The sequence below is a fragment of the Eucalyptus grandis genome, chromosome 7 (genome assembly GCF_016545825.1).
Source record: "Eucalyptus grandis isolate ANBG69807.140 chromosome 7, ASM1654582v1, whole genome shotgun sequence".
Lineage (NCBI taxonomy): Eukaryota > Viridiplantae > Streptophyta > Magnoliopsida > Myrtales > Myrtaceae > Eucalyptus > Eucalyptus grandis.
Window position 1 is genome coordinate 8,575,266 of NC_052618.1, and position 24,234 is coordinate 8,599,499.

The window sequence follows — 24,234 nt, forward strand, 5'->3', positions numbered from 1 at the left end:
ATTCTTAGTAACTTACGTCCATCATCGTACCTACTTCTCTTTTTGGGTGGAATTTGTCTTCTTAAGCTCGGATGGAACGACCGTTAAGGCTAACCCGAACGGTTCACTTGGCCATTCTCTGAAAAACCCAGGTAGAGTGAAAACTGGACGACGAAAGATTGAATTGAAGTCGGAAACTACTATGGCTGATTCCCGAAGCAGAAAACGGAGAGAAGTCGCGCCCAGTTTTGGCCGAGAAGGCGAGTCAAGAAAACAGGAGAAGCTAAAATCAGGGGCAGAATCGAGTGTTGCTGAATTATCTGACCTCGTCGAAGATAAACCAGCGAGGCTGAATCAAGATGATGTGATCCTGAGTTACCTTGGATCGGATAGTCCCATTGGATTCGTTGGTTCCCTCTGTCGCTGCTTGGAAGCTGACGGAATTCACGTTTTCATAGTTTGCGACATCCCATTTATTCTACCCGAAGAGCTTCGGCTATCGGTCTCCAGCTCCAACATCTACATACCTATCTTTTCAAAAGCCTATGCTTATAGCTCCGAGTGCCTTGAGACGCTCGCACTCATGGTAGAACACATGTCTAGATCAGGAGGGAAGAAAGTGATCCTGCCCGTTTTCTACGATGTGGAACGGTCTGATGTGCAGCTGGACCAAAAATCACGCTACAGAGACGCCCTGGACGCGCACAAGCAGAGATTCGGCGATGAGAAAGTCAAGCTGTGGGAGAAGGCTCTTGTGGGGGCTGGTAAAGTCAAGGGATGGGAACTAAGCTCATATAAAAGGTATGTTGCATTACATCTGTCTTCTTTTCTTGTAGGTTTCTTCTGATTTATTTGCTCAATCGATGGAGGTAATGTCGAGAATGTCGGGAAAACTAAAAGGAAGCCCAACGACATTTTCCCAGCAAAAAAAGCAAATATCGGTTGACTCTGGTGTACTCTAAATTGTTTTGCTCACTTGCTTGGGTTTATGATTGTTACCGAGCCTGTTTCAAAACTTTATGGGGACTAAACTAGAGAAAAAAAGAGGAAATTATTGATGGGAATTAACTGGGTTAACATTTTCAATTCCCTCTTGTTCCTTTTTCAGGCCAAATCTCTCTCGAATTGACCCTGTTTACACTACATATCTGAGTTTGGCTCAGTGAACTATCTTTAAAACTTCATTCTGTTCAGCCACATAATCGTGTAATTCTGTGATTCAACCCATGGTTGAGTGATATTTCCACTCGATGACAAACTGTGAGAATATAATCCATTGTTTGGACCAAATACTTGCTGCAATGGCATTATGCAACGTTCACACAATTACTAAACATTAGTGTGTATGTTTATATCTTTGCATCAGGTAAATTATGTTCTGCATAAAGTTTCAGTGATCTTTTAGCACATTGATTGCCGTTTCATTATGTAGTGCGTTGGGTTAACATTTTTACGAGCCATTTGAAGTTTCAGTGATCTTTTAATAGTTTGGAACTGAGATTTTTTCTGCCTTGGCAGTGAAAAGGAACTTATCACAGCCATCGTCGGAGAAATTTTGTTTAAGCTGATGATAGCACACAATCATGTGTCTGAGGATCTATCCACTGGTGATAATCCCATGTTATCTGACAGGACCTCGGTATATTTCTTCGCTCCCATTCTCCTCTCTTCTCGAGTACTCTCTCCTAAAGACTGTAACTGTTGATGAAGTTAGTTTCAGCTTAAGTGTGTTTTACATCAAATAGATAAAAAGTCTAATTACCACGAAATATTTTTACGTCATTTTTACAGTCGTTGTAAAGTTAGAATATGATATAAAAAGGAAGGCAAACGCATGAACTGAACCTCCAAGATAATGCAAGTCATCGTCTGAACTCTGAAGTAGCTTGCATATACTTCAATTTTTTCAGTAGCTAATTACCCTTGATTTTAGCCATTATGGATCTTGAACATCTAAATGAGATCTCATGGTAAACTCCTGCTTAATTTATCACTGTGGCAACTCGGAGATTCTCTCTGATAAGGCTGGTCATCATCTTTCTGTGCTTCCTTTTGCAAAGGACAAGAAATGGGTGTGTGTTAAGCCAGATTAGGCTTTTTTATGTTTAGTAAGCCAGTTTGCTTACTAGATTTTTCCATAATAGAGACAGCACGTATCTTTAGCTTAAATGAGATGCTTGTAGTGAACGATTGTGTGGAGGAACTTCAGAGGAGTTTATCTTCAACAACCTGTCTTCTGTGTCGGCTAAATATTAGTTACAACATCTCAACTAGCAAGGCATATAATTGATTGGCAGGCACAATCAAAGCACATGTCTCAGAGAATGGCATTTTCATCTGGAACTTACAGTGCCACATCTGTATATTTCTTCACTTCTCTTCTTATCTAACATTCTCCTAAACTTAAGTACCTTTCTAGGAGCTTGAAGACAGTCAAGAATCGAAAATAATGGAATTATTGGAACTGGAAGTAAGCGATGTACGAATTGTTGGAATCCATGGGAGAGATGGCATTGGAAAGACTGCTCTTGCCAAGATCATATATGATAAAATATCCCTTCGCTTTGATGCTTGCAGTTTTCTTGCTGAGATTGAAGAAACAACGCGGCAACCTGGAGGTGTTCACTATCTTCAAACCAAGTTGATCCATAATATTTTAAAAAGAGAGCATGAGGTTGCTTCTGCTTTCGAAGGAGTACGATTTTTGAAAGAGATATTTAGGAGTATGAAAGTTCTTATTGTTCTTGATGATGTGGAGAAGGCATCCCTCCTCAAGGAGTTTGTAGGAGCTAAGCTTGATTGGTTTGGTTGTGGAAGTAGAGTAATTGTCACCTCAAAAGAAAGCAGAGTTCTTCAAGGGTTTGTTGCTCGAGGGTTGGCTCATACTTACAATGTTAATCTGATGGATGATAATGGAGCTTTCAACTTTTTCTGGCAGTATGCTGCAAACGGAGAGAAAGATGAACTACGATCTTATGTTAAAATTGCAATCGAAATAGTGAAGGCTGCGAAGGGACTTCCACTGCTTGTCAAAGTTTTTGGTTCTTTTTTGCAACATAAAGGACTGGAAGAATGGATTAAATTCAAAGATCTCACGCAACAATTTCAGGAAGATTACCAGAAGATTCTGAGTGCAATTTATGATACTTTAGATGAAGATCTAAAGCTGACGTATCTTAATCTTGCAAGTTTTCCCCCTGATGTGGATTTTCGGATTGCCTCACTCGTTTTGTGTTGGCTTCCTCATCCTCATCCGATCATTTGGCCTCATCATTATAATTGTCGTGATGAAGTCAGTGTCCTTTGTCGAATATCCCTAATAGAAATGGACGAAAATAAATTAGGCATGCACAGCATGCTAAGGTGCCTTGCCAGGGAGATTGTCGACGAACGTTTCCACGATCCAGGAACAGGTGCTGGATTGTACGGTCCTGCCATAGCCCAGGACAGGAAGAAGGGGAAAAGGGTACGTTGGGGGAAAAAAGTAGCATTTGAGCTTCTATATGTTTTCGATTTTCTTTACCTCGTGGGAGTTTAGGCATCCATAGTAACTATTTCATTGTCTGATGACTTTCACGTTTCTTTTGTTGACTTTTTTGGTCCTTCATACAGAAAAGAGACCACCTGGAAACTAAAGAGGCAGGCTGTGAGATCTTGCCGAGCACGACTTTTCTCAGCTTGGGTCGCGCCAATATTGGTAGACAATTTGCAGGTGCCTTGTCGAACGTTTGGTGGCTTCAGTGGCAAGGGTGCCCTCAAGATGCGATCAGCATGCATTTAGAGAAGAATGAGAACCTAGTTATTCTTGATCTTTCCTGGAGTAAGGTTACAGAGTCCTGGGCAGGTTGGAATAGAATAAAGGTGGGTTTATAGCTCATTTGTTGTTGTGTTCGTGTTAGCCCTTAAGTACATTGAGAGTTCTACGTCATATGAACTTTTTTCCCCTGTTTTGCAGATGGAGCGTTTGAAAGTCTTGAATCTTACAGGTTGTGGGGACTTATTAATTACCCCCAGCTTCTCCTGTTGCCCAAATTTGGAGATACTGATTTTTGAGCTGTGTTCTCGATTGGTTCATTTAGATCCTTCAATTAATTATCTGAAGTGTTTGGTTACCTTGAATTTGAAGTTCTGCTCTGAACTTAGCATGTTGCCAGCGGAAATGGGTGGGATGAATGCTTTGGAAGAGCTCCTGATTGATGGCACTTCCATACGAGAACTTCCTGCATCGATAGGCAAACTGGTTCAACTGCAAATTCTTAGTGCCACTAATTGCTTGTCATTGGTTCGCTTTCCTAGTTCAGTTTGTGAACTTAAAGCTCTTTCAGAGCTAGCCTTGGATAACGCGAAAATTCTTGAACTCCCTGAGTCAATAGGAGACTTGGGACATCTTAGACGCTTGTCTTTGAAGGACTGTCATGGGCTTGGAAAGCTTCCGGAATCCATTGGCAAATTGGGGCACTCACTAGAAAAGTTGGATATTTCAGGTACAAGTGTTTCGAGTTTGCCCGATTCAACTAAAAACCTGCGCAGATTGAAAGTGCTGAAATTGGATTCTTGTTTCATAAGAGAATTTCCTCTTTATATTGGAAAGTTGATTTCCCTGGAAGAAGTACATGCCTCCTGGTGCAGGAGTTTGGAGGGAATCTTTTCAAGTGATATTGTGCGCCTATATTCTCTCAGAGAACTGAGGCTTCGAGGTACTCGTATATCGAGCCTTCCATCAGAAATACAGTTCTTGCCAAGACTTCAGACTCTAGATTTGCTACACTGCGACTTTCTCAAAGAGTTGCCTACGCTTCCCCGTAACCTAACGAGCCTTGATGTCGATCACAACTTGAAGCAAAAAATGTTAGGATCTTCAAATTTCAGCCGTTGGTGGCATTTATTGCAATAAGTAATACAGTGTTAGTTTGGATCAGATTGTTTGAGTGTTGTCATTTGATGTGGTTCGTAGGGTTGGTTACATTATGCTCCAGGCAATTATAGAATTGTGTCAACCTACTCTTCTCAATTGAATATGTTCCCGCTTGCTTAAATTTCTAGTATTCATTTCAATGTGGTGTATATGCATCGATTTAACATAGTCATGAGTTTTTATGACTATCGGTAATATTTTCATAGCAACTACGATAATCTAACAATACATATGCATTGAATAAGAGAAAACACTCATGTCATTGCAAATTAACCATAGAGGAATGCTTTGTGCCGTTGGAAATTAGCTGTATTGTAATTTGTATATATTAGGCGTAAATTACTTTCCCAAACTATGACTGCGTTGCACAATAGCACTGATTTTTAGAAGTTACATATTATCCTCTTGGGCTTTGATTTTTGTTTTTGTCACTATTTTTTTCCCTCTGCATCGCAAATTAAACGTCCTTGAATAGGGACTTGCTCATTTTTCTTGACTAGAATAATCTCTACTACATGGTGAATGAAGTTAAGAAAATAGAAATGATGTACAACTAATGAAGTTAACAATGATACGGTTGAGTTTGTAAAGAAAAATAATTTAATCCATACTCAATTAACAAACTTAACGGAGATGTAGATTAAAAAAAATTAGCCATTGCAGAAAAAATCAAAATTCAAGAATTAACCCTTAATTTTTCAGAGCTCGGGATTTATTGTGCAACGGTATCAGAGCTCCGATTCATTTTCAAATTCGGGAGCTATTGTGAAATAATGCCTAATTATCCCTAATATTATGATTGTTTGGGCCACCAGAAACGGTTCACCTGTACAGTTGTCAGATTGTACATAATACTCTTGGGATCATCATCAAGATGAAAAGTACAAAAATCCAAATGGGTTGGATCTATAAACCTATTAAACAATAAAGTCAGCGGTAGTTATCTATCAGAATACTTGCCATTAAAGCACTTGTACATTCAACAGTTCAAATTTTAGATCAGTTGACAATTATCTCTGTTTTATCTATAAAATAGATGAGCTATATTGAGTTCGAACTTATTTTGGTTTCAGCTTTGTATCTTTTCTTGAGCTGCCCATCAACAATTGTTGCAATCTTCGGTATGGAAAAATTATGTCGTTGGAAATTAACTGTAGAGATTAAGTTTTACATCGTTGAAAATTAGTCGTATTGTACGTATTAGTTGCTGAAGAAAGCAATTAAACTTGTGAATGATCAGCATTTTGATAATGAAATATTTCATTTATAAATCTTTTGTGTTTGAAGCCCCAACTGGAACTACACATCCAAGTTACACTAACTGCATGTTCTTTTATAGGCAGCTCACCTGTTGGAGTGTAGATCATCAACGTGTTTGTTTTTGGTCAAAGTTTCAATTTGAACTATGGGTGATCGATTCCTGGATGGTTCTCAACCTAGTGATGCCAAACTTTATAGAGTGAATCTTGGCCTAAAAGATAAAAACCTGCCCAAACTTATAAACCACATTACATCTCAGCATGAAAGGGTTGGTCTTGCTTCCTTTAACGGGTGAAAAAAACCTCGCGCAAGTCTTGTCTACTCCTAGGACCGCATGAGGTTATAAACCATTACTAGGTAGTTTAGTGTAGGAATTAGGATACGAATTTTAGAGGAAATAACATAATCGGCGTCAAAATTTGTTTGGGTTTAAGGTAATTAATTTGGGGGAAGAAATGAATTTAAGGTAAATAAGTTGTAATTTCCGTAAAAGCATATGCCGTTGGATTTAACTTGATAGAGGAAATACAGTTTTCTATGTAGTTGTACATTAACCAAAATATTGCATTTTGCACTCTGGCCACCAAAAGTAAAAAAAATCACATTTTGCATTGTGATTCTTGATTAGACCGCTTTTTTGTCCTAAATATCTGCTTACGCTCAAAAACGTACATGCAGGGCATGGTTAAAGTTATGTGTTGAATAATTGATTCATTTCCTTCAATTGGGTTGCACCAATTTTGATGTTGAAGAAAACATATTCTCATATCATCCAATATATATCTTGCCAATGCTTCAATAAGTTATAAGAATCTCATTCAATATATAAGTATTGATTGAGACAAGACAAGTAATTGTGTAAATTCTTCGATGATTTCTCACTATCTAATTATTTTCCCTTTTACTTTTTGGATGTAACAAATAGATGATATTATTGGTCATTGAATGCAGCTCACTGGTGTGGTCAAAGATAGACCATCTTCATTCCGACCGAGGAATCTCATGAAGTCACAATTTTCATTAACTAACACATTCTTTTGAAATCTTGACGAAAGTTCATCTTTTTGTCGTTCGGCTATAGCAACGATAACTTCATGTGGAGGTCCGGCTTCCATAAGGATAGCTAGGTAAAACAAAAGTCACATACCAACCAAAGTCATACATATCTATTTCCACAAAGCTTTAAACTAATGGCATGTAATGGATCATATTTGACTCCATCAAGACAATTGAAATCCAATAGTACATGTTTCTAGACAGTTCATTCAAGGACACACCAAAAACACCTTCATTTGGCTTTGGTTCTTGTTGCGACCTACCCCTCAAGAGAGAGAATAGGTTTAGGGAAAACCTAAAAGACAGGCCCACGGCCCATAATTAGGAGCGAGCTCTTCCAAACCCATATCTTACGCGATATTGATGTGTTCGTAAAAATGTTCTAATGAGAAATCACTACTAACCTATTGAGGTCGGCTTAGAAACCAAGTAAAGCATGTGAGAGTTTGAGACGAAGGACTTAATTACACTAATAAACAATGGGCACCATTTGGGTACCTAATCTAATTTCTTTCAAAAGATTTTCTGTTAGGTAGTCTAGATTGATTTTATACTTATCTATTAGTATGTGAGATGACTATGCGAGTGCGCAATTATTAACATAACAATCAATAACTAAAGTGACATTGAAAAAATTACATTAGAAGAGCAAGAATCTAGCATTGTTAAATAAGGAGCATGCCGCCTCTAACTAAGCTAAATGGAAACCATAATTAACATAAGGAAAGTGTGTAATCAAGGGCATTCATCTCTAAGGACAATTGGGCACAATTTTAGATATAAAAGGATCCCCTTTTTAAGAGGAGATCATCCAAAAACTATTTAAAAGCTTTCTGGGGAATTCTATTTTTTTTTTTTTGAATTTTTTGGGGATTTTCCAAATTTTTATGAATTTTTGAGTTTTCCAAAATTTTAAAATTTGTTGATTTTTTTTCTTGTATTTTTATGCAGTTATTGAATTTTTAAAATTTCTATGAATTTTATTTAATATCTTATAAAAATTTTCTTATTTATAAATTTTTTATGATTTTTATTAATTAATTAATCTTATAAAAGTTTTCATGATTTTCTTTTATGAGTTCTAATATTGTTAAAAAAGGAATTCGGACCGGGTCTTTTGAGTCCGAAGATCACCAGTCCACATATAGCTCGAAATCAACCCGAACTTAACAAATTCTAGTTGCGCCCAGATTCCTAAAACCCGGGAAAACAGAAGAGACGAACGGCCATGAGCCGGCTCGTATCTGCCCTTGGCTCAATCAAAGGACCGTCCGCCGGGATGCACACACGACACGCAAAAGAAACAGCGCACTACTCCACAGACGGCAGTGAAAGTCCACAAACATGTCAAATAACCAACAAACGCTTAGAACCAGACCAAAATCACGGAAAATCTACATAACTCGGTTCGGGCATTTTCACAAACACATGACGGGCGTCGACTGAAGGAAGACTATTGAATTAACTGGGAGTCAAACCGCGCCGAGACGCTTAGCAATCGATAAGCAGAGATCGAAATGAAGCTTAGCACGACGTAGATGGGGGCTGGGACTCGCACGAATCGTACCACGACGAAGCCCGGTCTGACGAGCCGAAACAGGGCACAAAGCAGGGCAAACGGGGGCCGTTGGTGGTGCTCTCTACCCGGCTTGGCGGCGGCGAATGGTGGGCGAGATCCATAGATCGGGCCACGTCCGTTCGCCTCGCGCGCCTCCGAGCCGGGATCCTCGAGGAATCGACCCAAACCGGAAAAATAAGAAAAAGAAAGAGCAGCCGGGTCTTACCACTTTTTCGAGGCGGAGGAGGGGTAGAAGTTGGCCGGGACTCTAGTTCTCCCTCCCTTTCTCTCATGGCTCTCTCTCTCTCTCTCTCTCTCTCTTTCAAGCCCCGTACCCGACGCCAGCCCGTTGCTGGCCAGCCTGTCCTGACCGTGTCGCTCGACATTCCTCGTTGTCCTTTGACGTACGCTGTCCTTCGTTGCGTCGTCCTTCTGCCCTTGTCGCCGAGCTACCGTCCAAGCCGAGCAGGGAAGAGAGAAGGAGAAGAAGAGAAGGGGCCGGGCTGGCAAAAGGAATAGGTGGGCCGGCCCGCGAGGGGAAGAAGGAGGGAAAGATGAAAAAGGAAGAGGGAGCCGGGCCAGCCCAGGCCCAGCCCTCTTCCGCCTTTTTTTTTTTAAATATTTTTTTAAATAAAGTTTTAATGGATGCTAGTTATGCATTGTAGTTGAATGAAGATTATTTTTGCTATGGGTTAAAATCAATCCCTAATTTTTTATGTAATTTAAACTTAAATGAATAGTGTCAATAATTCTCTCCATCTAATTCCAAGTCTCACGCAAGTGTACATAATCAACCTCGTGTGTGAGACGTGGCTAACTTGCCACATTATTCGAGAATCATGCTTGCATTACAAAAACATGCGTCTGACAAAATGTAGTTTGCGGATGGCATGTGTCATTGATTGCCTTTCAATGAAATGAAATCTACGACGCATTCCTTTATTTTCGGCTAGTTCCAAGCAATCATATTTATCTCTTTAGAAGATTGAGTAAAAGGGAAATTTAGGTGTCAATTAGGTAGTTAGACTATTGACATCTAAATTTTGGTAACCTATTTAGTTATTTAGGTTGCATAAGAAAATTGAGAGTCGACCCGACTCCTAAAAATAATAAAAATATCACTTGCATCATTCACATTTGTATTCTTTTTGCTTAAGTCATAATGTGACTTCTCTTCGATGCTACTATGGACTGATACACGGACAAGCGCACGAAGGATCATCTCCCATAAATAGCTGGCCGTCACGACCTCTTTATCTCGGTCAAGAATTCAAAAGGAGAGAGAGGCAATCGCGATCGGCAAAGCGAGAATATTTATAGCTAGAGACGAAACAACGGAATTTGGTAACGCTAAAGAGATCAATTCGGTGGCAATCTGATAATGGGCTAGCAAAACGGAAGAGATTTTTGAGATGGGATGAAGACTCAGATTTCGGTGATCGATCATTGGTCAGAAGGCAACTAGAGATTGAGCCATTGAATTTTTCCCTAAGGAAGATGATAAAAATCAGCGGATGTGATCTCTTTTCCCACAATTGACGTCCGGGCTGTTGGGAGATTTTTCCATAGAAATGCGATATCATCTCCCGGTTGTTAAAGAGGTTTGAATGAAAAAGTTGTGATCAGCATCTAGCGTCCGTGGGTATCATCATTTCAAGAGCAAATCTTCATCCGCGGTTGCTCTCCTCCGCACTCCGCCGCCCACCACCACTCCGTAAGCCAAGCCACCATATCCTACTCTCCATCCGCGACGTTGCCCTGACGTGGTCATTTATCTCATCAATGCTGACGTCAGCTCCGTCGCGCCTCCGCCTTGCTCAGCCAAGACTTCCAGGCGCAGTGACTGACATGATGTCGGGTCGCTGACGAGCCTGAATATCACGCACAGCAGCTAGGCCGAGAAGTCAAGCGAATCCAGCCACGGCCAGTTATCCCAGTAGGTCTTCTAGACCTCCTTGCAAGGTTCCAGGTTTCCTGGCAAGGCAGCTTGGCACCGGTGGTCATTTAGCGATATTGGTAATTTGTCTGTGGCGTTTCTAGCTAACATCCGTCCTTGCCATTACGTTCAAGAGTCGCTAGTTCCCCCGGCAAGCCCCTTTTGCAAACTCCGGCATTGAACAACGGTCGTCAATCCTCGCTGCCGTAGCTTCACCGGCTACACTCTCTTGCCAATACCCACCAGAAGGCGTCGCACCTTTCCTCGCTTCAATTGTCTTAGGTTAATCTTTGCTCAAGGTAAGCTGGGTCTGTCTAAATTCATTTTAGTATATGGTTTTTAAATGCATGTTATTAGTTAATTGAAGCTTATGCTATCACGATTTGATCCGATTCTTTCCTTTTGGACCTTTAGGCACTAAGATCGAACTCCAATTAATGATGTGATTAATTCTAATCATAACGTGTATTTCAATATATAGATATTGCATGTCATTGTCTCATGCATATTTAGAGTTTAGGGCACATTCATAATTTGTTATCTTAGGGCAATGCATTTCAGTCTTAGAGTACATGCAGATTTAGGGTAGTTCATGGTTTTTATTAATTGAAAACAAAAGAGAAAAAAAAAAGTTACTTGTCTTTCATATAGTTTGCATGTAGACTTAGGGATAATTTGGTCATATATCAAGTAATGCATGTAATCTAGAAAATCACATTTTTGATAATTATGTGGTGAAGATTGGAGTAATTAGTCATTGCATTTCATGCAACGTAAATGCATCATTTATGTTGCATATCATAAAAGTCCATCAAGGTCAAGCTTGGCGATGCCTGGGATGTTAGGGTCAGAAATGGCCGACATGGATGTCGACCATCTTATGTGGCACGACCGGTGTTAATGTAAATATTTTTTAGATTTTTTTTTAAATTGAGTTTTCTAATGTAAATTTCATATTACATAATTCTTTATTTTATTTTTACTTCTTTCCTTTCTTTTTTCTTTCTTCCTCCAGCGGCAACGGCTAACAACCGGCCACAGGTTAGGGTTGGTGAGGCTCGAGCCTTGCCAGATCTAGTGAACAAGCAAGGCTCGATCATCGCTAGCCTTGACGACGGCGCGGAGGAAGAAAGAAAAAAGAACAAAAAGAAAAGAAAAAGTAAAAATAAAAAATAAAAATTGATTTTATTTAGATTGTAAAAGTTATCAACGCCATTATTAATCGTGTTATATATATATATAGAACAAACATGTTTATGTTTGGCATTTTTCTGTTCAAATAGTATATATCTATTTAGAAAAATTTACGAAACGATAAAAAAATATTTTTCAATTTATTTTCAAGTCTTAGCTTAAAACCAAAAATATTATTATTTTTTTGAAGATAACTTTCCGAAATGCATTTTTCGAAAATTTCATATTTTCCTCAAGTATCACTTATCCACTAATTCAAAAGCCGATAACTCCATCGCATATTTAACTATTTACTATTCACAATTTTTATGTCTATGGTCGGCTCTTCCAGTGAACGACCAACCCTCAATACGAACCATCGTCTCCTTTAGCTTTCCCACAGCCTCCCTCTCTCTATCTCCCCTCAATTCGGGTCGAATTCGTTTTCTGAAACCCTAATTTCTGAATCATTTTGAATCTTGATTTGGATGTGGAGGTGCTAAAACCCTAATTCTTGAATCAATTTGGACTTTGATTTGGATGTGGAGGTGCAGCGAAGCGACGGAGCGTGCGTAATCTGAAAATCGAGTCTCATTACACCCACAACATCTTCGACCGGCGCCCCCTCCTCAAGGCCAAGACCCCGCCGTCAAGTGGGTCAAGGAATGGTACTCTCTTTCGATCAATCTGTGTGTGTTTTGAGGCCCAACTTGTGATTTTTTTTTTCCGCTTCAATTATGCTGCCTGGAAAGGGAATTTGGGGATTTCTGCTGTCTACGTAGGCGTAGTGGGAATTTAGCATAAATCTCGTCGATTTTGTCAAACAGTTCTGTAGTGGGCATGAATCTTGAGTTCCTGGGTACATGTGAGTGAGGTGGCAAGTGGAAAAATTGCGAATTTAAGTCGTTGCTGCTGTAATTTGCTGATAATTGCTCAGGCTGGGGGAGGTTGTCATGCAATCTGGTGATGGGGAATTGGAACGAGCTCTCTTTTGTGAAATCTAGTGTCTGAATATAGCCCGTGTTATGGAGATTATGCATATGGTTATTTGAGTTATTGAATAGTCTTCATGATTGAGTTTGGATCATTGCTCTGCGTTTTGCAGACTCTTGATATGAGTTTGTTTTCATGTATGGGATTTATCGATGTGCCACTTTTGGTGGAACGGAGTTATTTTAAAGTCCCGCTGGAAGAAAGTGCTTTGGTAGTTCTATCTTGTCCAAGAGTTCATCATCAGATTTTATTTTATTTTATTTTATTATATGGTTTAAATTTCAGTCCTCACTGACGTGTATGTGTACATGCTTGCGTTTCCCTATTTTAACATCAAATAGCTGTATCAGAATACATCTTTTACTTGGACTTCTTTTTCCCCGGTTGTAATTCTGTGTATGTTTTGGTTGTATCTGATGTTTCCAGAGGGCTTAACCTATTGGCATGGAAAGCCATAGCATTAGAAGTGTGTATTTGGACTCTTACTAAGCTTGGCTTCTTGAGTTCGCTTGTTTTCCAAGGGATTGCTTTTACAAATTTCTGACATGTGTTAGGCGGTGGGTGGACTGAGTTTACTACCACGAGTTTTTTTGACACAAATTGAAAGCTCTTTCTTTTGCACCTTATTCTTGTATTGTGATGGTTCTAAGTGCTGCATTTACCATCTTATTGTGTGAATGGAATTTTATATATGACGTAGTGCATTTCTTTTTAGGGTGCCACAAGATGTTGTAGCAACTGGCGGGAAGTGCTATGTCTTGAAATGGGTTACAGGTGACTATTGCACTCCGTTTAGAACTTTTAATGTCTGAATTTTTTTTTTATTAACCTGTTATTATTTGGAAAGACAGTGGGTTGGCTTTCTTATCAGTTTTAAGGCCTTCAATAAGCCATATTGAATTTCCTGACCGGTTGAAAGTAATTTATTTTATTTTATTTTTTATGTTTTAGAAATTTGAGGTGACTTTAAATGTTAGTAATTATATGTTTCTAGAAACTGTGGGTGTTAAGTGTACAAAAGAAGCGACAGGTTTAATGTGGAAAGCCAAGAGCCAAATTAAAACTCCTTTGTCAAAAGGTAGGTGGAAACATGCGATGTTTGGCGAAATTGCTAATTCAGGTGAGGTGTAAACTGACCTAGCTGGCTTCAAGTAACTGGAAGAATTGGTGTACGTGCCATTTTTAAACAAATATTCCATTTTCTTCACTGAAGATTCTTTTCAGGGTACATGTTGGTTCAATGAAATTTGCTATTTGCATTTATATGTTATGGTAGTTGAAAATTTTCTCCAATATCATAGTGACCGGGAATTAAGTCCAGCCTGTTTTCTCCTATAAGCTGGCTTAGTTTCATGGAGGCTGTCTTGATGGTAATGGTGGAGTTACCTTGTAGAGTTCTTGAATGAGAATATGCATTTTTTTCTTTTTTTTCCCTGTGTGGTTTGCTGGAAGATGGGAGAAAGAAACTCCTGAATTTTCAATTGGGCATTACTAGATGAATCTGTTTGCCGATAGCCATCTATGGCAATTGGATCTGGAAGCAGGTGGTTTATTTGCAAAATTAAAATTGAAGCTTGTCTATATTTTGGATAGCTACTTTAGGAGGTTCTTAGAAATGGTGCCAGATTATTAAATCGATGAGAAGTTTTTGGAGCTCTAGTTTTATGCTCAAATTTCATTTGACAATTTGAAGTTCATCAAAACTCTGCTTTGATTATATACTCTCTAATTAGAATGCTCCTCTACTTTCTCTTTTTCACTTGTGTCTTCTTCTTCATTTCTCTTTGGTTTAGCTTTAGCATGCCTCCTTATTCTTAAATTGTTTTATTTTCTGTATTACCTTTACTTACAAAAAAAGAACTGAAAGAACTTTTAAGCATGGGCTCAAGTTTCTTTATGTCTCACCTGTAGAGGGCACATTGAAGGCCCTGAGAGAGAAGGAAAATGAGCCAAAGGAGCCAGAACCAGAGCCAGAGCCAACTACTGAAGTCCTTTTCCACTGCAGCTATGAAGGATGTGGAAAAGCCTTTATTGACGCTGGTGCTTTGAGAAAGCATTCTCACATCCATGGAGAAAGACAGTATGTGTGTCACTATGAGGGATGCGGAAAGGTAGCGTGCCTTGTTTTTTGTGCTTGTTCATCTTATATCATCTCAATGTTGTTATTGCTTTCCTCTATTTAGCTAATGTCTAGCTGTTATCTTAGATTTTAGTGTCTTTTCAGGGATGGTGAATGAAATTATGTGATATTATAACCATATGGTGGTGACTGCAGAATGGCCTGGATAATATTTTAAGCAATTACAATGTGACTTCTATGATAGTTTTGTTTCAATTGCTAGCATGTGTTTTACTAATTTTAATGGCTCTCAAGTTTATTTTATAAAAGGCCTTATGAAGATTACTTAAAATATCAAAATAAACCTGGGGCTTGCCCCGTCTGCTGTTTTTTTAATTTTTATGAACAACTTTAGGCTTACTTGTTGAAATTGCCACGTAGGGGCATTGGATGATTGATCCACAGTCATAGTTCTGGTTGGCTTGGTGGTGGATAGGTTTAAATTACATCTTTGAAATCAAATATCATCTATGAATCCAAATGCCTGATGGGGTTTATGACTAATGTGGAAGATTGATAAGCATGTGATTTTTGTCTGAGTGCCAAGGGATCCTCATTCAATCGTCAATTCATCAGTTTTACCATTTTATGAACTGATAGGTCGTGTCTGATGGACCTTGCCAGGGATGTCCAGTTGTCCACTAGCTCTCTCTCTCTCTCTCTCACGTGTGCACATGCTCACATGCACAATAACGGCACCCTTTCGCTGGTTGCTGACCAGAGCAATGATCAGCCACTGGTCAGCAACCACCAATGCTAACCGTGACTGGTAGTGGACTGGAAATCGGTTAACAACTAGTTTCCAGCATCTGGTTTTCTGGTGCTTCTCTTAATAATTTTTGTTTTTTGAGTTAAAATTTCATTTCACATGCAGCTTTTCTGTCTTATTCCTAGTTCGTCCATTCCCTTTTCGGTTCCTTGTGGTTAAAGTATCCAACATCACTTGTTTGTCGGTTTGGTTGGCCTTATATTGATGTATTCTCTCTTTACCCAATGGTTTAAGTTTATGGGTTGGACCTTCTACCTAAACTTACAAAAATGAAAATTGCTCCTCTGCCAGCTTGTGTGCATATCCTTATCAAATGCTAATGAACTCTCAAAAGTTTTAGATGGAGCGTTTGTTGATAGTTGTTTTTTTTTTTTTTTTTGATTGGTAGTTGTCTGTGTTTTGTTTTGTGGTCGAAAGTTATTTTTCTGTTTTGTCTCTTTAGGTCTGCACTGCATGCTGATTGTTCCTTTGCTTGTATTGCAGAAATTTTTGGATAGTTTGAAATTAAAAAGGCACTTTCTTAGTTGGGAGGAGACTTTAGTTGGGTTATCTCTCTGCTCTCAGGGAAGGAGTTCTACAAAAGTATTACCCGCTTTTCCTTTGGTGCGCTCTGCCACATCATTTGGAAGAATGGGAGCAATATTCTTTTTAGGGGGGAGCTGCTTTTTGTTCCAGCCATTAAGAGGCACCTCCTCAAGGTCATTAAAAATAAAGCTGCTACCCTCAAAGATGTCGAGGACTCCTACAGAAACAGGAGGATTCATCGCTCGTGGGAGTTGGATCCCTTTATCTTCTTGTCCACTGATTGTGGACCGGCTGGCTAGGTGTCTTGCTAGGTCATTTCTGGTTGTCGGTCTGCTTTTCGTTTTTTGGCCGTTCTCGGTTGCCTCTTGAATTTTTCCTTGGCTTCCTTCCACTCATAATGGGCATGTCCATCTTGAATGTAAGTTTTTGAAGCTGATTAGTTGTACAGTTTGACCTTTCCCCAATATATCTCTTACTTTTACCCAAAAAAAAGGCACTTTCTTATTCACACTGGGGAAAGAGATTTTGTGTGTCCTTATGAAGGCTGTGGTAAGGTGGTCAATCAATCTGCCCCCCCTGAATCTAATTTCTTGGTTTTGCTGGGTTTATCTTATTCACTTGTTGGCATTTATTTTTGTATGAGATGGTGTCTCAAATTTCTATGGTGGTGTTGCCAGAATTGTAGTTCCCAACCAGGTCCTGACTAGAATTCTACAGGGCTAAGACTGAGTAAGAGATTTTCACATCTCTGAGATAGTTTAATTCTCTTTCCATTACTAGTTGAGAATCATTTGACCCCAAAAAAATAGAAGTTGACAATCACGGTGAGGTTGGTGTTATCATATCAAAATGCATGAATTATTTTAAGCAATTTTTCGTTCTTGTACTTTCATGCATTTTCTAACCAAGTCCCTGAATATTTAATTTGTTAAGTTAAATTGTACCATCGCAAAGTTTCTAATCAAGTGTTCTGACACTAAATCCAATCAAATTCAATTGACATGTCCTTTCCATGATGACAGTATGCATGTGGATAAAGTTAACATATGTAAACAACGCTGGGGTATGATGTGGATAAAGTGTGGACAACCGCTTGGACATCCACATTTGTAAGATTTTGTCCACATCACGCTACGACGTCATTTGATAGCCGCATTAGTTGGATTTGACCAATGTGGTGTCAGAGGAATTTTCATTAGATAATTCATGAAAGTAGAAGTGGAAGGACTTGATTAAACAAATTAATGGTGCAGGGAATTGATTAGAGAAAGCATGAAAATACAAGGACGAAGAGTAGAACGTTTCCTTATTCAAAATCCTTTATTTAGTATAGTAAGTGATGATATATTTTGTAGTCCGCTTTCCTAACTCTTTTACTGACATTCTAATTCGATTCTTGCTTTCCTTTCTACAAATTGTGAGGGTTAAGATCATAACTGGTTTCATATAATAATTTAGTACTCAAACCCTAAAGACATGTAACACAGAATTTTGTGAGTAAGTGTCATAAGGAAGGCTTATTCTTCATACGGGATATTGACCTGTTGACATAAAATAATTAGCACACTGGTGGATAGCGACATGTTGTATTTCAATCTTCCTAGTCTGGACATGCCACAGATGCTCTTAACTGTTATTTGTTTGTTCCACTTGTATTTGACAGTTAACTTGTTATTTCAGGCATTTTCCCTGGATTTCAACCTGAGGTCCCACATGAAAACACACACTCAAGTCTGAAGAGAACTATCATATTTACCCATACCCAGATTGTGGAAAGAGATATGCTCATGAGTACAAGCTTAAGAATCACATCGCATCGCAGCATGAAAAGGTTGGTCTTGCTTTCTTATTACCGTGTCACTACTGAAATGATGGATGCTTGGGGAGCCAGGCATCTGACCAGTTTGAGATTGGTTTCCGCTGATTTGATTGTGAGGATTAAGATCATTGGTTAGTTAAGCACCATCCAAAGGAAATTAACGTGCAAAGTGTGAGCTCTTCATTTTTCTGATAAATATTGGTCAACTTGGAAACATCGGGAAATCTAAATTTTCAGAACTATGCCAGAGGCTATTTTAGTTCGAAGTGTCATTGATTTAATTGACTTTGAATCTGTGGCTTTGACTTTCTACCTAATTCCACATAATGCGGCAGTTGAGGTGATGAAGTACACACCACCTCTGGAGAAGATCACTACTAAAGCTTCTAAACCTTCCAGTGGAGTGGATCAGCATCATCTGACCGCCCTTATGCTTGTTCGTATGAGACATGTGACAAGGCTTATATTCATGAGTACAAGCTCAAACTTCACTTGAGAAGAGAACATCACGAGTACATGGCTGATGAGAACGCTGAGAATGCCACACGCAATGTGGATCATGAAATGGATGAAGCTAGTGGTCAAGATAATTACAGCAGAAAGTGTGCCAATGGGAAAAGCCAGAAGCAAAGCAGACAGAAACTGAACTTGAAGACGCCTCCAGCAAAGTCTGCTAAGAGGAAAGGTGTCGCCAGCCCTACTCCCGTCACTTTGAATGTGGTGAAGAAACCGTGGCCAGTTAAAGAAGACATATATGAGGAAGAAGATAGTGAGGAGACAGAAGAGGACCAAGAGAATGTGGAGGGATGGAGATATGCAGAAAACAACGAGGATGACGATGAAGAGACTGAGTATGAAGACTAGCGAGCTATCTGTAGCAACATATGCATTTAGAGGAAGGATTAGGTTGATGAGGAGCCAAGGATATCAAGATTAGACCTGAAGCATGCTGTCATTAGCTCCACTGTGAAGCTCAAATAGCCTTAATTCTCCATTAATCGCGGTTCCTCAATGAGGTGCATCTTTATGTGTCACAAACAAATCCGCAGCATTGTCCTCAGAATTTTTCAGACTTAAATGGATAGTGCATAGATCCCTAATTATGAAACCCAGCTAATGGCCAAACTGAGTTTGTGTCCATAAGCAAAAATTGTTTTCGGAGACGGTCCAGGGGATTGTTGTGAATCAAATGAAAATAAGGGAGGATTTTGAATTGAGAGTATAGGGAATAATGGTGCTATCATTCCAATAAAAGAATCGGTATTTGCTCTGCTCTGAAAATGTTTATAGGAACCTAGATACTGTCCTCTTAAGTTCTGAGTCAAATGAAAGCTAGGATTATGGTACTCTTCCATGAACTATATGTTGAAAAACAATGCAAGGGCATGCTATTGTTTATAAGAAGCATTTCATAGAGAAAATTATTTATATGTATTCAGTGCCTAATACATGCTGATTAAATTTCTTAATCTTCTTCTAGAAAAACAAGGAAAAGTCGCATTATAACGGACATAGAATCAAGATCACTGTGTCTATGGAACGCATTGCAATATTAATTCTGTAATTATATGATAAGACATTATGATTATTGATTGTGTTTTTTCAAAATTTCCGTTAACTAGAAAATGTAAATACATCGATATCACAAGATAATGTATTTTACTCAATTTAAGCTAAATCATATCACTTTCAAAAATATAATCTACCTGAGAGTTGAAGCGGAGCCCGCTAAAATGTAAGTCGTCGGAAAAAAAGTTTTAGGACTTCGGCTCAATTTATCATTTTGATTTGCCAGATGACCCAGCCGAGCCCAGCCTAACCCAGCCCAGCCCAAGTAACGTGATTCAGAACGTCCGAGAGGAGAATGTGGACCGTGGAAATTCCGTGTTCTTGACTCGTCTTTAACTACTCCGGGATTCCGACCAAAAAAACAAAAACTACTCTGGGAGTCTCGGAAGGTTACCTTGCGCCCGATAATGCTGCCACATGGTGGCTTTCAAAAGTCCAACGGTTGTCTGACAAAAGAAAGTGCAATAATTGAAAAAAAATAATAATTTACGCAATTTTTGGCGCAAACTTCATTTGGTCATTTTAAAATATTTTCCTCTGGTAGTGGTAATTTTTGAATAATTTTTCTTTTTTTGATGACTGATGGTAACTTTTTTTAATTGATTTATAAAACAATCGACGCATTCTCTGGCGTAGACTTTTATTGATCATTTTAAATGTTTTTCTTTCGATAATGGTCATTCCTTTTTATTAAATTCCCATGTCGCACAACTCACAAGTATTATGAAATTGTCAAGTATAGTCAATCCTTGGTGGTTTGCTTTTAATATAGTCTTTGGCTTATTCTATAAGCAATCATGAGCAAATTGGTCTATTAAATAACCCGATCGGATGCTTTTCGAGTAGCATTTTACAAGACATTCCAGGACATGATTAAAGATGACATAGCTAACGTGACACGTCTGACTTTTCAGGCAGCACAAATTCCATCAGATTAGGCATAGACGTTTGCGGTTCTTATTCCTAAAAATCTATAGGGCATTATAGATCAATTAGTTTGTTTAATGAACATACTACAGAGGATCGAAAAAGGAACCACAACTCATTGTAACAATGACAGCCCTGAAGCTGACTTTGGAGATTGTTAACACCAAACATGATCAACTCTAGAGTTAGTCGGTCGGTGAGAACATTTGGTTGACAAGGTCATCAACAAACCCCAAGCTGTGGCTAAACAAACCCCAAGCTGTGGCTAAGTGTTGGAGCATAAGAAGTATCAATGAGTGAATTATGTCAACGGGAAAAGTACCAAAAAAGTTCTAAACTTATTGCATTGGTACCAATTCAGTTATAAACTTTTCAATTGGACCAATTTAATTTTAAACCTTTTTACATCGGTACCAATTCAGTCCATCCGGCCAATTTTGGCCATCGGTCTTGCCGACGTGGACATCGGCTGATGACCGGACGCTGATGTGGCAAATTTTTTTAATGTTTTATTATTTTTTTGAATTATTTATTAATTTTTTCCTTTTTCTTTTCTTTTTCCTTTTTTTTTTCTTCCTTCTTCCTCCTTGGATAGTTCCGGTGGCCGGCGAGCCTTTGGTGAGGTCCGTGGCCACTAGGTGAGGGCCTCGAAGCCCTTGCTTGCCGTTGGCGAGGGCTTCGCGGCCCTCGCTCAACCTTGCCCCGGCCTTGCCGCGAGCGATGGCCACCTTCGCCCACAAAGGCCTAGCGAGGGCCTCATTGGCCTCGCCGGCCGCGGGCCGGGCCGCCTTTGCTCGCAGCAAGGCCGGGCGGCGGCCGGCCTCACCCGGATCCGGGTGAAGCCACCTCGCCGATGGCCCCGGAGAGGCGGGCGAGGGTCGCAACCCTCGTCGGCGGCGGCAGCAAGGGCTTCGAGGCCCTTGCTGGCCACTTCTTGGAATAGTCCAAGGAGGAAGAAGGAAGAAAAGGAAAAAGAAAAGAAAAACAAAAAAAAAAAAAGGAAAAATTAATAAAAATTCAAAAAATAATAATAATAAAACATTAAAAATTGCCACGTCGGCGTCGGCAGGGTCAAAATTGGCCGGATGTACTGAATTTGTACCAATGTAAAAATGTTTAGAACCAATTGGTCCAATTAAAAGTTTAGGACTGAATTAGTACCAATGTAATAAGTTTATGACTTTTTTAGTACTTTTCCCCCAACTCAGTTGAAGACAGAAATGAGACGTTGGTGTAGGATGTAACTAAAAAAAGTAGAGCAAATAATTTGGGAGACTACTTCTATATAAGTATAGGTATATAGTAAGAATCACATATGATGCACGTAACTGTTTACATGTAACTGTGGATTATAAATACCTCAAATGTACTTTTTGTAAAGCTTTGACCAAAGAACGTACGTTGTTCTTCATCTTCATTTTCAGTTATATCTTTTAGTGGAATTTACATTGTCGGTAATGATTGTTTCCAATGCTTGGGTCTTCAATTTTTTTCTTTTTTTTTTATCATTTACTAACCTATCCCTAAATCAACAAAGAGGATTTGACGACCTCATTATTCTCGTGTTCAGTTTTACAGGTGAAAGGGAGTTTCATTGACTGAATCGTTCGCCAGAAAGAAAGTAGACAGACACCGAACTTGAAGACGCCTCCAGCAAAGTCCGCCAAGAGGAAAGGTGCCGCCAGCCCTACTCCCGTCACTTCGAATGTGGTGAAGAAACCGCGGCCAGTTAAAGAAGACATACGAGGAATAGGATAGTGAAGAAACGGAAGAGGACTAAGAGAATGTGGAGGGATGGAGATATGCAGAAAACAACGAGGACGACGATGAAGAGACTGAGTATGAAGACTAGCGAGCTATCTGTACCAACATATGTATTTAGAGGAAAGATTAGGTTGATGAGGAGCCAAGGATACCAAGATTAGACCTGGAGCATCCTGCCATTAGCTCCACTCTGAAGCTCAAATGACCTTCTCTCTCGATTACTAGCGGTTCCTCAATGAGCCGCATTCATGTGTCAAACAAATCTTCAGCAGCATTCACCTTAGAACTATTTGAATCAAATGACAGTGCAGAGATCCCTAGTTACGAAACCCATCTAACGGTCAAATTGAGGTTGTGACCATCAAAAAATTGGTTTTCGAAGATGGTTCAATTGATTATTCTTAATCTATTGAAAACAAGGGAGGAATTCGTATTGAGAGTATAAGGATTAGTTGCGCTATCATTTCGAAAGAATGGCTATTTGCTCTGCTCTGAAATTAGTTTGACACCTGTTCTTAACTTTGAACATAGACACTAACCTCCAAGTTCTGAATCAAATGAAAGCTAGTATTATGGTACTCTTCCAAGAACTATAACTCGAAAAAGAATACAAGGACATACTATTGTTTACGAAGCATTTCATAGAAAAAATTATCTTTATGTTTTCATTGCCAAATTCATTCTAATTAACTAACTTTCTTAATCTTCTTCTAGTAAAATAAGGAAAGGTCGCAATATAATGGACTTAGAATCAAGATCTCCATGTCCATGCAATGCAAATGTTTTTTAAAATATTAGTTAACTAAAACATTTGATATCCAATTGTCTTTTAAGCATAATGTATTAAATCACATGAATCGACTGCTAATCAGAAGAATTTTGCTTAATTTAACAAAAATATTTCACTTTAAACATAATTTACTTAAGAGTCACATAAAGAGTGTGTGGGCACGTAAGTAATTACATTTAAAATTTTGAAAATAAAATACACTAAACTCTTGTTAGTTAAATCGACCATAATACTACTATTAGTTTCTTTTATATTTCGCGTGCAAACTCGAACTTTCTTACAAGAAATACTTTTGAATGACCTAACGCATATCAGTCTATAATTGGATTTTTACATATATAGTTTTCATATTTAGTTAAGTTAAATTGATTATTGAGAGAAAACAAGTAATAATCACCTTCAAGTTTATTTGAAAAAGCGAATTGCCACTTTTTAGTATTTTAAGTGCAACAACATTTACAGACATAAACCACTGTTCGCGGTGGCCGCGATGGTTAGAGTTTTCTTCCTCACTGGGGGAGGGGTTCGAAATCCTGCGCCCTCATTGCGCGACTCACTTGCGGCTGGGTCCAATGATAACGGCCCGCCACCTTGGGTTTACCCCCGCCTTGCCGGCCGTACGGGAGTTCCCGGTCATAAAAAAAAAAAAAACATTTACAGACATAAACCTTTGAAGATTTTTGTTGAATGGTCGAATTCACAACTTTTAATTATAGTATTGAAATTGACTTAGAAAAAGAACAATACAAAGACTATTCTGTACAGTTGGTCAAGGATTAATTTAAGACAAAGCTACTCTTAAAATCACCTCTTAACTCTAATACCAAAAAAGAAAACAAAAAATTTTAAATGAAAAAAAAAAGAACTTACCCGTCAACTCTCCACACAGACGAAAATAATGTGGGTTACGTCACATCATCCTTGTTCTAATCTCACCCCATTTAATTTAATTTGACATCCGTTTGTTTCGTAAAAAATAAATAATTAAAAAATAATTAAAAAAAAAACTTACCTGTCAACTCTCCCCCAAACAATGAATGTTACTTTGAGCGGAAAAACCCGAAATCATATCAATTAAGTGA

At 38.8% G+C, this 24,234-nt stretch overlaps 1 protein-coding gene and 1 pseudogene across 1 annotated transcript; both read left to right on the forward strand.

Moving 5' to 3' along the window:
• Positions 1–107: 107 nt before the first annotated feature.
• LOC104454885 (disease resistance protein RPV1) lies at positions 108–5,028 on the forward strand. Its single transcript, XM_010069761.3, has 5 exons — positions 108–780; positions 1,498–1,618; positions 2,399–3,445; positions 3,592–3,840; positions 3,935–5,028. Exons 1-5 carry the CDS (start codon positions 182–184, stop codon positions 4,871–4,873), a joined length of 2,955 nt encoding a protein of 984 aa, XP_010068063.3. The 5' UTR covers positions 108–181; the 3' UTR covers positions 4,874–5,028.
• Positions 5,029–12,412: 7,384 nt separating this feature from the next.
• LOC120295479 lies at positions 12,413–19,242 on the forward strand (annotated as a pseudogene).
• Positions 19,243–24,234: the final 4,992 nt, after the last annotated feature.

What these genes read in the sequence shown, in the direction of transcription:
- LOC104454885 (XM_010069761.3), top strand. Translation starts at nt 182, where the DNA reads ATGGCTGATTCCCGAAGCAGAAAACGGAGAGAAGTCGCGCCCAGTTTT. An exon ending in GAACTAAGCTCATATAAAAG is followed by an intron (nt 781 to 1,497) that starts GTATGTTGCATT and finishes CTGCCTTGGCAG; the next exon opens with TGAAAAGGAACTTATCACAG. An exon ending in ACAGGAAGAAGGGGAAAAGG is followed by an intron (nt 3,446 to 3,591) that starts GTACGTTGGGGG and finishes TCCTTCATACAG; the next exon opens with AAAAGAGACCACCTGGAAAC.